Below are 14,497 nucleotides of genomic sequence, written 5' to 3' on the forward strand. Positions count from 1 at the left end.
CCCTGGAATTCTTGGCTCAGCCTTCAGACTTTCTCGCTCATAAGTGTCATAACGAAGCGATAACGAATGAGTTTTCAATTGTCCACCATTTTCATATCCTTTTTCCATCTCGAATCTTCGATAAAAATTTCATCGATATCGAATTATCGAGAGAATTCTCGATGGAAAATGTATCTACAATGTTCGAATGTGTTTAAAAAATAAAGATAGAGGAAGAAATAAATACGAAACAACGAGCGTGTTTAATGGCCTTCCGAAAAAATTCCGAACGTGTCATATAGGAATGCGTTCCGAAGGAACGGAAAGGAAAGCGTATTTTGATACCTTCCTAACGCAACGGACCTCAATGGAATGTTCGCTTCAAGATAAGAAAAAAAATGAAAACGGAAAAGTATATATTACATATAGAGAATAATTTTTGGCAGTCGAGTTATATTTTTTTGTTTTTTTCTTTTTTTTCAAAATGAAAATAGAAAGGAAAGATATTTAGTAGATACACTTGTAGTATTCTATCGTCAAATACGACTACAATCGTATTACAATCGTACTTAGAGAATAAGTAAATGTGCTTCTTGAGAGTTTCTCTGCTTTCTCTCCCTCTCTCGCACAGACGCAACCCACACGCAGGCACGCACGCTCGATTCGTTCGCAAATGGCGGAGCATTCCGGAATGCGATCGAGCGGAGCTGCGGATGGCACGAGAGATTGGCTCGTCGCAAACGATCGTATACTATGATGACGCACGAGCGAGTGAACGAGCGAGCAAAGGTTTCACCGCGACGCGTAAAAGCGACCGCCTTAGTCGCGTCGTTGCACGCATCAACCGACGCTCGGTTACGCTCGGATTTTCCTTATGTCCGTTCATTACTTCGCGTGCTTTCGCAAAGCACCACGAGGTACCCGCGGCCTTGACTTGCCATATTTTCCATACAATCGAACGAACTGTATAATAATTATTATTCGCTGGATCGGGCAAACGCGAAAGTTTACCGAACGTTCAAGTGTACTTCGATAATAATAGGATCATTTTTCTTATCGCATCTGCGACGTGAAATTCTAACTAGAATCTACAAAAATAATAACGCAATCATGTTCGATGAAAATCCAAAAATGAACAGATCAATGACTTATCGCCGTTTATACGATGCCACTCGTTCGTTCTTGTCAACGTCGAGAAATGTGATATGAGAAAGATAAAGAAACCGAACGAAATAACTAAAAGTATAAGCAATTGACGTTTTATATACACATATGCGCGTTCGTCAGTGTCATGATCGAGATCGATGAGACGAGGACATGAGTTTGATAAGAAGCTGCAAAAGAGATTCCCTTCGTGGATGCGAAAAGGTGTCGGACAAAATTCTTTATCCGACGGTAAATAGTTTGGCCTTGAAGAGAACGAGATTACCGTTGCAACTTCACGATGGTGGTACGGATATCGAGACGCAAGAGGAGATGAAAAAGGATTCGGGGCCCCATCGGGAAAGTAAACGAACGAGTTTGATGGTACGTACAAATACAAAGGAAGACTTTTTTTTAAAGCGTCAGGAGCTTCTCTCTCTCTCTCTCTCTCTCTCTCTCTCTCTCTCTCTCTCTCTCTCTCTCTTTCTCTCTCTCTCTCATCTTACTGTCATTCGCCAGCCCGGCCGTTCTTCTTGCGCAAACGGTTAACCGCGATCGGTAAACACCGTTAAAACTAATATAAGACGTAAGCGGGCTGCGTTATTACGCCATCTTATCGCGTGCCTTTCCTCTTATCTACCCTCCGATTTAATCAGTAGTTGTGGAATGTTTATAACACAGGATCATAATCACTTACATAGTTTACTTTTGTTAATCACATAATCGATTACTTTCGTTAATGGCTTCTCGACGAGATTAGACGAATTCTTTAAATTTTTTGGACGAGTGTTCGGCAACTGTGTAATGCCACTTTCTTTTCCAACAATAGCAATGAGAACAGATTGTCACGAGTTACGGAAAATGTGTTCCGTTTTCTATCGATCTATCGTACGATAGGTATATATCATTTTGAAACGGAAGATATCTTTTTTTTAATTCCTTCGACTTTTATTCCCAGAGACTCGATTAGGGACTCGAACATTTTTCGCGGTAATATTTACCAAGTCGACGGCATAATTGAAATTTATTCCTTATCTAGGCTAAAGGCAAGGGCAACCCATTCCGAAAATACCGCGCAAAAATTGAAATGATGGTCGAAAGACGAAACGAGATATTTGAGAGTGCCGAATCGGCTGAAATCACCACAAACATCCTAACCGATAGCGAAAGAGACGAGGAACTATTATATTCTTCGAAAAAAGAATATAAGAAGGAGAGAATGGCCGACTGGCCATTGGAGGAGAAAAAGAATGAAAACGTTAAAGCAAATATTCGAAACGAGTCGAATGACGATTCGAGTGTTCTCAGCGAGAGACGTTGCTCGTATTCTTCGGAGGATTACGAAAAAGTCGATGTTAAAAGTCAATGTTACCCGGAAGCCTTTGTAGAACGTGACTTCGATGTCAACGAGAGCTTTCACCGCAAAAAGATCACGGGAATATCTAAATCGACGTGTGATAGAGAATCGATATTGTTTTCCAGCGACGAGGAAAAAAGTAGTCTACGGAATAATAAGAAAAAGAAGAAGAAGAAGAAGAAAAAGAAGAGACAGTTTGCTAGATACGTACTGCACTATGTACCAGGATATCCGGGCAAACGTCATAAACAACCAACGAAAAAGAAGAAGAAGCATTATCGCTTCGTAACGTCGTTTGACTCACGGGCGAGATCCTTGGGCGAAGAGGATGAAACGAGTATTGAAGAGAATCAGGAATTTTCGCGACCAAGGAGTCTCTCGAGATTCGAATTGAAATACGTCATGATTTCGGCTCCATCGAACTTTGTTCACGTTGCCTCGGCTACCAATACGCGCTTAATGTCCAATGAAAAGATCGCCAGCTCGAAATTAGAACAATCGATTATCACTCACGAAGAAAAATCCGCTAATTTACCTCTCCTCCTAAGAGGGAAAGAAGTTGACAAAAGTATTAATCGGCTTATCGGCGAAGAAACGCCTATGGAAACTTTACGACGTACGTATCGCAAACTTATGCCTATCGCAAACCTAGCTTGAACTTTCCTTTCCAACTGCTTTTCCACCGGTCTACTTCTTATTTCTAGACGTCAACGAAGGTAGAACGCCTTACGTAGAAATAAAAAGAACGTCCCTAGGCAATGCGGAGGAGCGTAAGGTCGAACTCGTAGATCCTTGCCGATCGGTGAAAATCGAAACAGACGATCACGAGATGAGAATTTCTTACGAGCCTATATTACGCACCAATGTCAGTTTTCTTTGGAGCGATCGAACGAGAAATTTCTTGGACAATAAGAACGAGCAAGCTAGACTTTCTTCCTCGCTCGTAGAAAATGACGAAGAAACGTTCGCGGGAACGTTCGAAGAACCGTACGACGACGTGGGACCACCGCTGTCCAAGTCCTTCTCTCAGGTAGCGCAATATCCCTGTTTCTTTCTCGTGCTTTCCTTTCTTTTTTTTTTTTTATTTTTTTTATTTATTTTCCTTTGCCCCCTCCCAACAACAATGATCAATCGTAGTTTAACAAACTCTATTCGTTAGGAAGACGATTACGACGATGTAGGACCACCGCCGACATGCTCTGATGAAAATACACCTGGCGATGGAAAATACGCGAAGGATGACACGTACGACGACGTTTTGGTGCCATTTTTAAATAAAATCGAAGAAAAAGTTGAAACGATATTGGAAGATGATGACAGACAAGAAAGCTCGATTAACAACGATTATTCCAGTCTCGAGGATGGTGAGGATGAAAGGTACATTTACGATGACGTTGCTGTACCCGTTGGCGAGGAACGCGTCAATAGTCTCTATGGGGATTCCATGGCCGCCTCTTTTATGGGATCGGTCCTGACGAACGGCAAAGAATCCGAATGGGAGGACGTGGACGATTTTACGAACGCATTGCCTTGCTACTGTCAACATGACTGCACATGGTAAAAAATCATTGATCAAAGAACATAGACGAGCGTTTTGAAATGATATAAAGAAACGGTTCGGTGTCGAAAGGATCGTTTCATGTTTTCAGTGAAAAGAATGGCGAACAGTGTAATACGTGGAGTAAAAAGAAGACTGGACAACGGTCCGGCAAAAAGTGGAAAAGACGGCGTTCGAGAAGATGTAGGAAAACCTCGGCTTCCTCCGCGCGAACTCGCCACGACTCTATTGTTGACGGTAAGTCTATGGAGGAACTAAATATTGCTTTTACGCAATGGCAACCTGTGTGTACAGTCCGCGCGCGATATGAAATGCCCGCAAATGTGGCATAGTCCAACCGAGTCTCCAATCTCCTCTCTTTCTCTCTATCTCTCTCTCTCTCTCTCTCTCTCTCTCGTCTCCGTCTTAATTGCGTCACAGCGAGTTCGCTACTGTTGCTCGCTCGATCCAGCTATTTTTTAATTATCATAATTATACGAAGGAAGAAACGAGAAAAAAATCTTCCCAATCGACTAAGCGAATGTAGAATATCAATTCACGTGTGAGTGGAAACGACAAAGGAAATAAAAAGAAAAAAGAAAAAAGAAAAAAAAGAAAACTCGAGACAAAAGAAGACAGGAGCGCACGCAGAATGGAAAACGTAGTGGATTGGTCCGGCATAGAAGGTGAAAGCGCTTCTTGTGCGCTCTCATTGTCAGTCACGGCTGAACCGGGCTCTGCGTCGCGAGGCTTTCCATATCTCTCGTCGTTTGGGTTACCAACAGATTGTGCGCGTTTCGTCTTCGCTTCAGTTTCATTCGAGCTGGTATTAAATCTTGGTGCAATAGGAAGCAAGCAATCGTTCATCTATATATATATATATATACGTACATATATATATAGTTATTTTCTTCTCTCTTCAATTCTAACGCTCGTGAAAGTTTGAAATTCCGAAATGTCGTGGAAATGAGACAGAGTCTAAGGACGCTCTCACGACGGCCGAACACGCAAGGTAAGAGAAGCCGTGCGAGAAGAATGTGACTCGACGCGATTCCTCCTTTATTTCTCTCTCTCTCTCTCTCTCTCTCTCTCTCTCTCTCTTTCTTTCTCTCTCTCTCCCTACCCCCCCCCCTCGTTTCTGTCTTTCTCGACGAATGGAATTTCGATGGACTTCTTGCAACTTTCTCGACGGTATTTCTGCCTTTCTCGCATTATGAAAGAAATACATATATTTTTTATAGTCAGCCAAGTAGAAAAAGAGGAAAAAATAAGTAATCGCAAAGGTCACGGGCTTCGACGCTATCGCCTCGATAACGACCTTGACATATCGAGAGATTTGAGAATCTTGGGCAAAATACATCGTAGAAATGTTCTAGTCATTGTTCTTCTTTCTTCGCGACTGTCCCTGTTGATCATTCTGGAAAAAAAGAAAATCGTAGGTGGTTCGATGGGCAACGAAATGTCAAAAGATTTTACCTTGCACGAATGATTTTCAAGTGGCCATCACCGGTTCTGCTCTGTTACTGGCCGATCATTCGGGAAAAAAGGAAGGAGAATGGAGATCATCGGGAAATTCGGAATTGGATGGAGAGTCCGTTGGTACGAAGACCCAAGGCCTTGTCCAAATGAGACTTGTGGATCTCGACGAGGACACGGACATGCAAGAGGCGTCGTGTTACGTTCACGAAGGTTTCCCCCATGTATTTTCTTCTACACGACATACATAATGTACATAAACGTACTTTCGATCGACGAATTCAACGTTCTATAGCGGGTCCACTGGTGGCCATTACTCTGCCACGTTAAATTCTTCTAATCTAAAATCTAAATATAAGAAGGATCAAAATGATCTATCGAAATTTCTTTAACGATTGATTTTTTAATTAATAATTAATTAGCGTTCCTTAAAATAAAAAAAAAATAAAAAAAGAAAGGAAGAAAGAAAAAATCAATCGTTCTCTTTCATTTTTACGCCAAACAGAAAGCGCCTCGGAAGATAGCACGTACGAAAGCCTTCGTTTTTGCCAGCCGGACGACTTCGGTACGGATTCGGAAAGCGAAACGAGTGGGCGCGTAAACGGGCCCAATCTTAACGCCGAGAATCGAGGTGAAAATACTACCAATGGGAATGTTTACCTGGAGGCTCCCGCGAAACCGATACCACCGCCTCCGAGAGAATCTAGTCTGACGGAAACATTGGGTAGAAGAATAAAGATGTTGCGGAGAACGTGGAGCATTACCAAGGGGAGTCTTGGTCGAATTCGAAGAAGAACTTTGTTCGTTGAAGAAGAACAAGCTTCCGAAGAAAGCAAGGACCTTGCCAACGTACACCATCAACAACAACTGCCGGACAATGGAAAATATTTTAGCTTTAGAAAACATTTCCGAAAGAACCTCACCAGCTTTTCGACCTTTTATCTAAACGATAGCGACGGTATTTGCACCTCGAGGAACAACAATAATAATAATGGTACCAGCAAAGAAGCCATTTATGGTAATACCAATTGGTACGCCGCGTGGTCTGGTACGACGAAAATTAATAACGACTGCGAATCTTCGTCCCGAGACGTCGGTAAGTTAGAGACCCTTTATGCACGTGTGACTCTCGTCGTCTACGGCTGAAATCCCGCGAATTATGAAATATTTGACTAGATCACTACAGCGTCTTGGCGGACCAAGAACCTTTGTATCAATTTTATGAGGCAGCCGTTGCGCGTGTGGCCTTCGAGTCGGATTCCGACGGATACGAGGAAGTAAGCAAAAAACATTATATATATATATATATATATACATATGTATATTTATACCTATGTATATCATATACGCACGATTATTGACGCGTACACGTTGCTTGCTCTTGCCACGACAATGAAATTGAAATAAACCGTAATATATCCGTAATATATACAGGTAGAAGATTTAAATTTTCCTCCGCTCGCTACGGAGGATTTTTTAAAACCAGGACAACGTACTTTATGGTGTCAAACTCCGCAAGTTGTACGCAGCGGACTCTTACGTGAGTATTCAATGTCAACGTATAATAAATATAAATTAATCGACATTAGCGTAGTAAATTTAATAACGGTTTAATAACGACGATCAACGATTTTTTATAGAGAGATTAACGCCGGAAGAAAAGAAAATACAAGAAGCAAAGTTTGAGATCCTTACGTCGGAAGCATCTTACTTGAATTCGCTTCGTGTTCTTGACAACGAATTTCTTCGCAATCACGAGTTAACGAATGAAATTTTGACGAGTTCTGAGAAAGATAAACTTTTTGGCGGAGTACCTGCTGTGATTAAAGCATCGGAAAGATTATTGGCGGATCTGGAAATAATATGGAAGGAAGATCCTACGTTAAATAATTTGCCTGACATTTTACTTAAACACTCGGACAAATATTTAGATATATTCGTCGGATATTGCTCTAATCAGATTAAAATAGATATGACGTTGAAAGAATTGAGGTAATCTCCTTCTCCTTTTATTTTGATCATTTTCGATTTTTCCTTTCCCCTCTCCCCCACCCCCACCCTCGCCCCGTTTTTCTCCTCTTGTTTAATACAAAGAATGTTTTTTCACGATCGAATAAGAGCGAGGAAAGGTGGCTCCAAATTTGTCGAAGCTGTCGCACAAATAGAGTCTCGTCCTGAATGTCAAAGCTTGCCATTAAATTCGTTCCTTATGCTACCGATGCAACGTATTACAAGGTAAAATATTACTAACGAAAAGTAATAATATCGGTATCAAGATTAAAAAATTTATTTTAAATTTATAGACTCCCGCTGTTAGCCGATGCAGTACTTTCTAAATTATCCGTCGAAAATACCGCCGATAGATCCTCCTGGGAAAAAGTTTTATCAACTTTCACTTATGTCGCGTCGGAGTGTAACGAGGGTGCACGTGCTGCGGCTCAAGAGGCAGAAATGGAAATGATAACGAGGTGACACGTTACCTTATCTATACGTCGTTTCGTTTCGTCTTATTTATATACAAAGGGCAAAGCAGTAAAATATATAGTTTCTATTTGATCTTTATAGGAAATTGGAATATTCGGCAAAAATTAAGACATTGGCATTAAAAAATCGACGTTTAATTAAAAAAGGACCCGTTATACGCTTAACTATGAAGGCGGATATGGAATATAAGCTTACATTTGGGAAGAAGTTCAACAAAACACCGCTATACCTTTTTCTACTTACAGATTATCTTCTAGTCACAAAGATTAAACACAAGTATGTCTATATGAAAGAAAAAAATAATAATGATGAAATCATTAAATTAGCTCCTATGATGAATGCTTAAAATGCTTTTCGTATGAAAAATACGCTCATCATGGGAAATAAGCCTATATTAATGAATTCTCCCTTCTTTCCATTAGCAGTACTCACGACGAAGCTTACATCGTAACGGACGTTTGCAAAAGAAATCTTCTTGCCTTGGAAACCGTTTCCGAGGATTCACCCTTTGCTGGTCGCAATGCAATGATGTTAACTCTTTTGGAAAATTATTCCGGTAAGCAGGCTGAATATGTTTTAACCTGTGAAAGCAATACGGAAAGAGAAAGGTGGTTGGAAGCTATATCGCCGCCTAAACGAGAAACGTTCGGAGAAACGCTTTACGAAGCCTGGGATTGTCCTCAAGTAATGGCTCTTTATTCTTACTCGCCGAGCCAACCCGATGAGCTTACATTGCAACCAGGTAAGACGATGAAAAAATATGTTCTTTATTAAAAGCAAACTTTTACTTTATTAATCGTACGTAGGAGATGTTATTAACGTAATGAGAAAAATGACGGATGGCTGGTATCACGGCGAGAAGCTATTGAACGGCGAGCAAGGTTGGTTTCCTGCTAATTATACGAAAGAAGTTGCCTCTGAACACGTGCGCGCGAGAAACTTGAAGCAGAGACATCGTCTGTTAGCCCTTACGGGTAGCGTTTTACAAAGAAGAGCGAAACAAAACTTGGCCGATCGTCTGCAAAGCGTATCGTAACAAAAGTATGTCTGCATTTATTGTTCGTACAATTATGTACATAAATTTCAATGTAATTTAAACATGGAGACCGTTTAATAAATCTATATATCACCTCTCCTTGTTATCATCGATATACAGTGAAAGGATGTTCAAACGGATCTTACAATTGGTGGAATGTTTCTTCTATCAAGATAATGGTATACAGTCTTAATTCAATTGCATCAGTCGTACGAGAAGAGTATTGCGAGAAGAGTAACTTATAGTGTCTTGGTAACGTGTTTTATGTAAATATTGTTGAATTGAAATATTTCAAATTTTATCAAAAATATAGAAAATTTGAGAATTAAATTTCAGCATTAAAAATTACGCGCCTCGTAATCGAATAGAAAGATACAATGGTTTGTATAAAATGTGTTTTATAAACGAAAAAAAAAAAAAAAAAATAAGATTTAATATACCCCGATAAGGTCATACTATCGCCATAGAGAAAACATCGAACATTGTCTTCCCATTGTATTCTTATTAAAGTTAATCAGAGGCTCGCCTTCGAATATCTCGATGGTCTAACTTGAAATAATCTTTTAACAAAGTAAACCTGTATCATAGTAGTCACCGTAATAACAATTATTTGCGCGATGGACCACGTTTGAACGTAAAAATTATTGTCCAAAAGCAAATTTAAATCTCTTGCTTCTCGGCTACGGCTCAAATGTTGCGTTTGCAATATGTCATTGATGTTTTTCTCCACGCCTCTTAACGTACTCTGAAAAGAAAAAAAAAGAAAGAAGCATAAGTACTTATTATTTGAAAAAGAGCTTGGAAGAAGTATTCACTTATATAGAAAATAAAATAAATATTAATTTCTCTTATCGATTGTTACGTACAGTGAAATTTTCAACCGACAGATTTAGCTCCTCCAATTCCTTGGTATATTTTTCCCATTGATCGTACCTAACAAGAAATAGAAAAGAAATATATTTTTATTCCCATTCCGGTATGTTATTTGTCGAGAACGCATCTCGAGATTTCTTTTATAAATAATAAATCTTATTATACCTGATAACTGTGATATACAAATTCACCAATTTCGGGGCAAATCTGGAAAACTGATTGTCGATGCAAACACTATAATAACCTCCGGTAACTGACTGATCTTGATAATCCACGTCTGTTCTCCATTGATATGGATGAACGATCACGCCTTCCGGATTTCTCACTGCAAATCCGGCCTTTCCATCTCCACCACGTAGTACCTACATTTTTAATGACATAAAATTTCTCTTAAAGAAAGCCAACAAACTATATAAACCTTTCTTCCTCCACAATTCATTCTCATAAAATGTCTTATCCGACGATAGTCGTGGCTGCGTTTCTATTCGCTATAACGAATAACAATATCGATGTCGATTAAGGCATATAATATTTTTACTAACATTTTATCTATGCACAATCACAAACACAGAAATAGGGCGGCGGCGGCGGCGGCGGGTGTAAAAATAAACAAATTCGCACGTGTAAAAATACATGTTACGTTTGTATTATTATAAACGAAGAAATAAAAATGGCGAATTGCATAGATATTGATACTAATATTTATTATTTATTATTTTTTAAGAAACTCATCTAACGTACTTTTGGAAAGTTTTGAAAAAGGAACCATATGGTTAATAACTCAATTGCCATTCCGACTAACCATCAGTTATGCTCCTTAGACTTTCACGCGGCGCACATCTCCCCATTCTCAATATATACAACTCAGTGGTGTCTTATTTACGGAAGAATCACATTATCCCAAGAGGTTATGCATCGAAGCAGACCGTGAAAGGAGACCGTGTACCTGGAAGCTGACGTAGAAAGTTGCGCCTGGATTTACAAATTGGAAATAGCAATCCTCCTTTCCGGCATCGATATGCACCTTGTAGTCCATTGCCACTGCGGGTAGAGTTTCGTACCACGGTCTGTCCGTTTCGCATTTCGCTAAACCGATTATCGCTATGAAAATTAGATTTCGAAGGAGAAAAGAAGACATCGCGCGCCTCGATGTATCCGACCATTACAACACCTACTCACCATTCTACTACCATCACCTATCCCGAGTCGACTGACAAGTGGATTTCCCCTTCTCTTCCTCCTTTTCACACAGCAGAGAGAGAGAGAGAGAGAGAGAGAGAGAGAGAAAGAGATCGCCGCGCAAGCGCAATATGAACGTTTTCTCCTCGACAATTTCATTCCTCGAAATAAATGTTATTACATTTTATCATATTCGTGTACAGGTATATCGCAATCCGATACGGTTTGAACTATGATCGAAAGAATCTCTTCGATCGATAAGAATGTGTCTACGAATTACAAAACTTCGATCGATCTGTAAATAGATATATCGCGCACACTTAAAGCTCGATTCATAATATCGATTTGAGATTAATCATCATTCTCGTTCTTTGCACATTCGAGAATAAATATCTTCTTAATGTACTTAATATTTGGCCGAGGAACTATCATTGCTCTCTTACAGCTTTATAAAATATAATATCAAATATAATAAACTATGAAAGAAAACGAGAGAGAGACAGAAAGAGAAAGAGAGAGAGAGAGAGAGATAGTTGGAAACGTTGGAAAATCAAAGTACCGTTAAATTAATGCAATAGACCGACAAGTGGAATATGATATATCAAACGCTTGCATCATTGAGATAGGCCCCCCGAGCACAGATGCAGTCATGCAGTTTATAAGCTTTCGGTATTATCAAGTATATTTACCAACATAACGAACAACATTTTATCAGATGGGATCATATTTTTTTGAAAATATTCTTTTCACTCTATATAAATCAAACAGGTGAGACTAAAATTAAAATCTTTCCTTTCATTTATTCATACACGCGATAATGAATCGACTCAATATCATATGCGCAACATTGGAATTTAAAAGATCTATATCTAAATACACGACATTTGTCTTAATAATATACAATAAATATAACAATAAATATAAATATACCGTGAGTTTTGACACGAATATGTTTGCTCAATTGAATTAATTATACCCAAAATGGGATATTTACTTACTAAGATAGATTTTTTACCACCTAATGAAATAAAACATTTTTTCTCTGTCATGCAAAAAAATCAAAACCAATGCAACCTTTATATAATATCGATAAACTTTTATCAATCATCCATATATATATATATATATATATATGTATGTATGATGTATGTATGTATGTATGTATGCTATAAGAATTTCTAATTAAAATTATGATCATATGCTTAATTACACAGTGGATAAGAATGCTCATCCTTGTAACATGGTTCTTTTTTTTACATCAAATTGCGGCTGAACAATTTATGGTAGAAAAATGGGTTGTGAATTTAACAACCAATTCCATTGGCTTAGCAATGGAAGAAACAAAGACCGTTCCATTCTCTGTCAAAACAAAATATCCAGGAAATTTCAGTTTTGATTATATAAGCGAATCGACCAATGTTGCAACAATAAGTGGTGTTATTAATCAAAATGATAGCAATCATTTCTATGGTATACTTAATATTACCGGTATCTTTTTGGGTACTACAAAAATTAAATTATATCTGATGAAAGATAAGGTGAGTTATTTTATCTAGACACTGCAATATGAATTTTATATAATACAGATTGTTTCAAATTTATATTTTTAGAACATAGAAGACAGCAAAGATATTCTTTCTGTTACGGTAGTACGTTATCAACGAACGTTAGATACGATATTTACTGTTAGCGTTGCAATACTTGTATCTATTCTCTATATTAATTTTGGCTGTGCTATGGATTGGGAAGTATGTAAAAGAACATTAAAGAAACCTATCGGTCCTGCCATAGGATGCTTTTGTCAATTCTTCTTTATGCCTTTGGTAACACGTCTAATAAAAATAAAAACAACTTGGCCTATTTTACTTAACTATAATAATAATAATAATAATATAATATTTTGTTTTCACAGTTGAGTTATGGTATCGGATATTGTTTATTTCCTGACAAACCTGAACTACAAATAGGCATGTTCTTCACAGGGATAAGTCCAAGTGGTGGAGCATCAAATATTTGGACCGTATTATTGGATGGAAATTTGAATCTTTCTATCACTATGACTACGATATGCACTATACTTGCTTTTGGTAATTTAACGTATATATGTATATAGATGTGTACAAAAAAAAAGAAGAAAAAAAGAAAAGAAAAATCAAAAAACATCATTATGTATAAAATGTTTTAAATGAACGTATGTTCTATACAGGGTTTATGCCATTTTGGGTATTTACCCTAGGCAAACGTATTTTTGAACGCGGAAATCTTGCCATACCTTATAATCGTATCGCAATGTTTGCAGTTGGTCTTATAATACCTCTATTGATAGGATTTCTTATACAAAAGAAATTACCAAAATTATGCAAGTTGATGATACGAATAATGAAACCATTTTCAGTAATTCTTATAATATTTATCGTTGTATTTGCTATCCTTACTAATCTATATTTGTTCAGATTATTTTCATGGCAGGTGAGCTTTTTTAAATCTGTTTTTCTTTTTTGTTTTTTTTTTACGAACGTAATACAAAAAAAATGCATTAAATGATATAATATGAATTGCAAATTTTTAGATAGTGGTAGCAGGCATGGGTTTGCCATGGTTGGGATTTATTTTTGGCATGTTGGTATCCTTAATCTTTAAGCAATCTCGGCCAGATATTATAGCAATAGCAATCGAAACAGGAATACAAAATACAGGTGTCTCTATTTTTTTACTTAGATTTACTTTAAAGCCACCTGCCGATGATTTAACTACAGGTAAGTTGAACCTGAAAATACACGATACGATTGATTTGCAATTTTTCAACCAATTTTCTTTTATTCTTTTTTTATTTCTTTTCTTTTTCTTTTTTTTTTTTTTGTTTTTCTTTCTTTCAGTGGTACCAGTGTCATCCGCCATAATGACCCCCATACCGTTAATAATTTTATATATAGTAAAACTAATATTTAACTATAAACGCAAGCTACAAAAGCGTACAACAAATACTTCCAAATCTTTAGAAAATTCTGAATGTTGTACAGAACCTATTAACACTGCCCTACAAACTAATTTGCATTAAAAATAATATAATGCGTGCGTTGATGGCAATAAATATAATCTTTATTCACAGTTCAAGATTGTGACAATTGCAATATTTCTTTTATAAAAGATTATTATATAATATTAGATAAATCTGTAAGATTCATTTATCCATTTTTCATTAAGTTCTACTAAAGGTATACTGTAATAACAAGAGAAGGGAAAAAAACATAGTTTTATCGACATTTATATGAAGAATGAAATGTATTTTAAATTATTAATAAATCCGAATAATGAAATTATTTTGTATTTACATAAATCTATCCATCTAAAAAATATAGATGTTAAATACGCGTTGTAATTATTTAATAATAATTTGAATAAATCATAGGAGAAAATTATAGAAACGTCTATA

General features: G+C 37.4%; 3 protein-coding genes across 11 annotated transcripts; 2 read left to right on the forward strand and 1 right to left on the reverse strand.

Annotated features, from left to right (window-relative positions):
• The first annotated feature begins 780 nt into the window (after positions 1-780).
• Positions 781-9,865, forward strand: LOC124954890. Of its 4 annotated transcripts, XM_047508493.1 has the most exons (16): positions 782-1,506; positions 2,162-3,095; positions 3,184-3,509; positions 3,639-4,036; positions 4,129-4,274; positions 5,514-5,705; positions 5,998-6,588; positions 6,669-6,769; positions 6,927-7,032; positions 7,133-7,484; positions 7,611-7,727; positions 7,796-7,960; positions 8,058-8,252; positions 8,399-8,718; positions 8,783-9,017; positions 9,133-9,865. In XM_047508493.1, the coding sequence occupies exons 1-15, from the start codon at positions 1,297-1,299 to the stop codon at positions 9,010-9,012; spliced, it is 4,383 nt and encodes a 1,460-aa protein (XP_047364449.1). In that variant the 5' UTR covers positions 782-1,296; the 3' UTR covers positions 9,013-9,017; positions 9,133-9,865. The 4 variants fall into 4 exon arrangements, with proteins under 4 accessions (XP_047364450.1, XP_047364449.1, XP_047364448.1 ...); XM_047508494.1 differs by lacking the exon at positions 9,133-9,865 and having other exon boundaries at positions 781-1,506; positions 8,402-8,718; positions 8,783-9,111; XM_047508492.1 differs by lacking the exon at positions 9,133-9,865 and having other exon boundaries at positions 8,783-9,111.
• Positions 8,094-11,229, reverse strand: LOC124954908 (transmembrane emp24 domain-containing protein 5-like). 3 transcript variants are annotated; one of them, XM_047508552.1, is made up of 5 exons: positions 11,065-11,229; positions 10,832-10,971; positions 10,051-10,247; positions 9,879-9,945; positions 8,094-9,757 (listed from the first exon to the last, which is right to left on the reverse strand). In XM_047508552.1, exons 2-5 carry the CDS (start codon positions 10,919-10,921, stop codon positions 9,527-9,529), a joined length of 585 nt encoding a protein of 194 aa, XP_047364508.1. In that variant the 5' UTR covers positions 10,922-10,971; positions 11,065-11,229; the 3' UTR covers positions 8,094-9,526. The 3 variants fall into 3 exon arrangements, with proteins under 3 accessions (XP_047364508.1, XP_047364509.1, XP_047364507.1); XM_047508553.1 differs by having other exon boundaries at positions 10,832-10,986; positions 11,065-11,193; XM_047508551.1 differs by having other exon boundaries at positions 10,832-11,104.
• Positions 11,230-11,274: 45 nt separating this feature from the next.
• On the forward strand, positions 11,275-14,381 carry LOC124954895 (ileal sodium/bile acid cotransporter-like). 4 transcript variants are annotated; one of them, XM_047508512.1, is made up of 7 exons: positions 11,275-11,832; positions 12,279-12,602; positions 12,675-12,887; positions 12,977-13,151; positions 13,271-13,533; positions 13,634-13,820; positions 13,941-14,381. In XM_047508512.1, exons 2-7 carry the CDS (start codon positions 12,288-12,290, stop codon positions 14,120-14,122), a joined length of 1,335 nt encoding a protein of 444 aa, XP_047364468.1. In that variant the 5' UTR covers positions 11,275-11,832; positions 12,279-12,287; the 3' UTR covers positions 14,123-14,381. The 4 variants fall into 4 exon arrangements, with proteins under 4 accessions (XP_047364468.1, XP_047364465.1, XP_047364466.1 ...); XM_047508509.1 differs by having other exon boundaries at positions 13,634-14,381; XM_047508510.1 differs by having other exon boundaries at positions 13,364-13,533; positions 13,634-14,381.
• Positions 14,382-14,497: the final 116 nt, after the last annotated feature.

Source organism: Vespa velutina, chromosome 16, assembly GCF_912470025.1.
Source record: "Vespa velutina chromosome 16, iVesVel2.1, whole genome shotgun sequence".
NCBI classification, from domain to species: domain Eukaryota; kingdom Metazoa; phylum Arthropoda; class Insecta; order Hymenoptera; family Vespidae; genus Vespa; species Vespa velutina.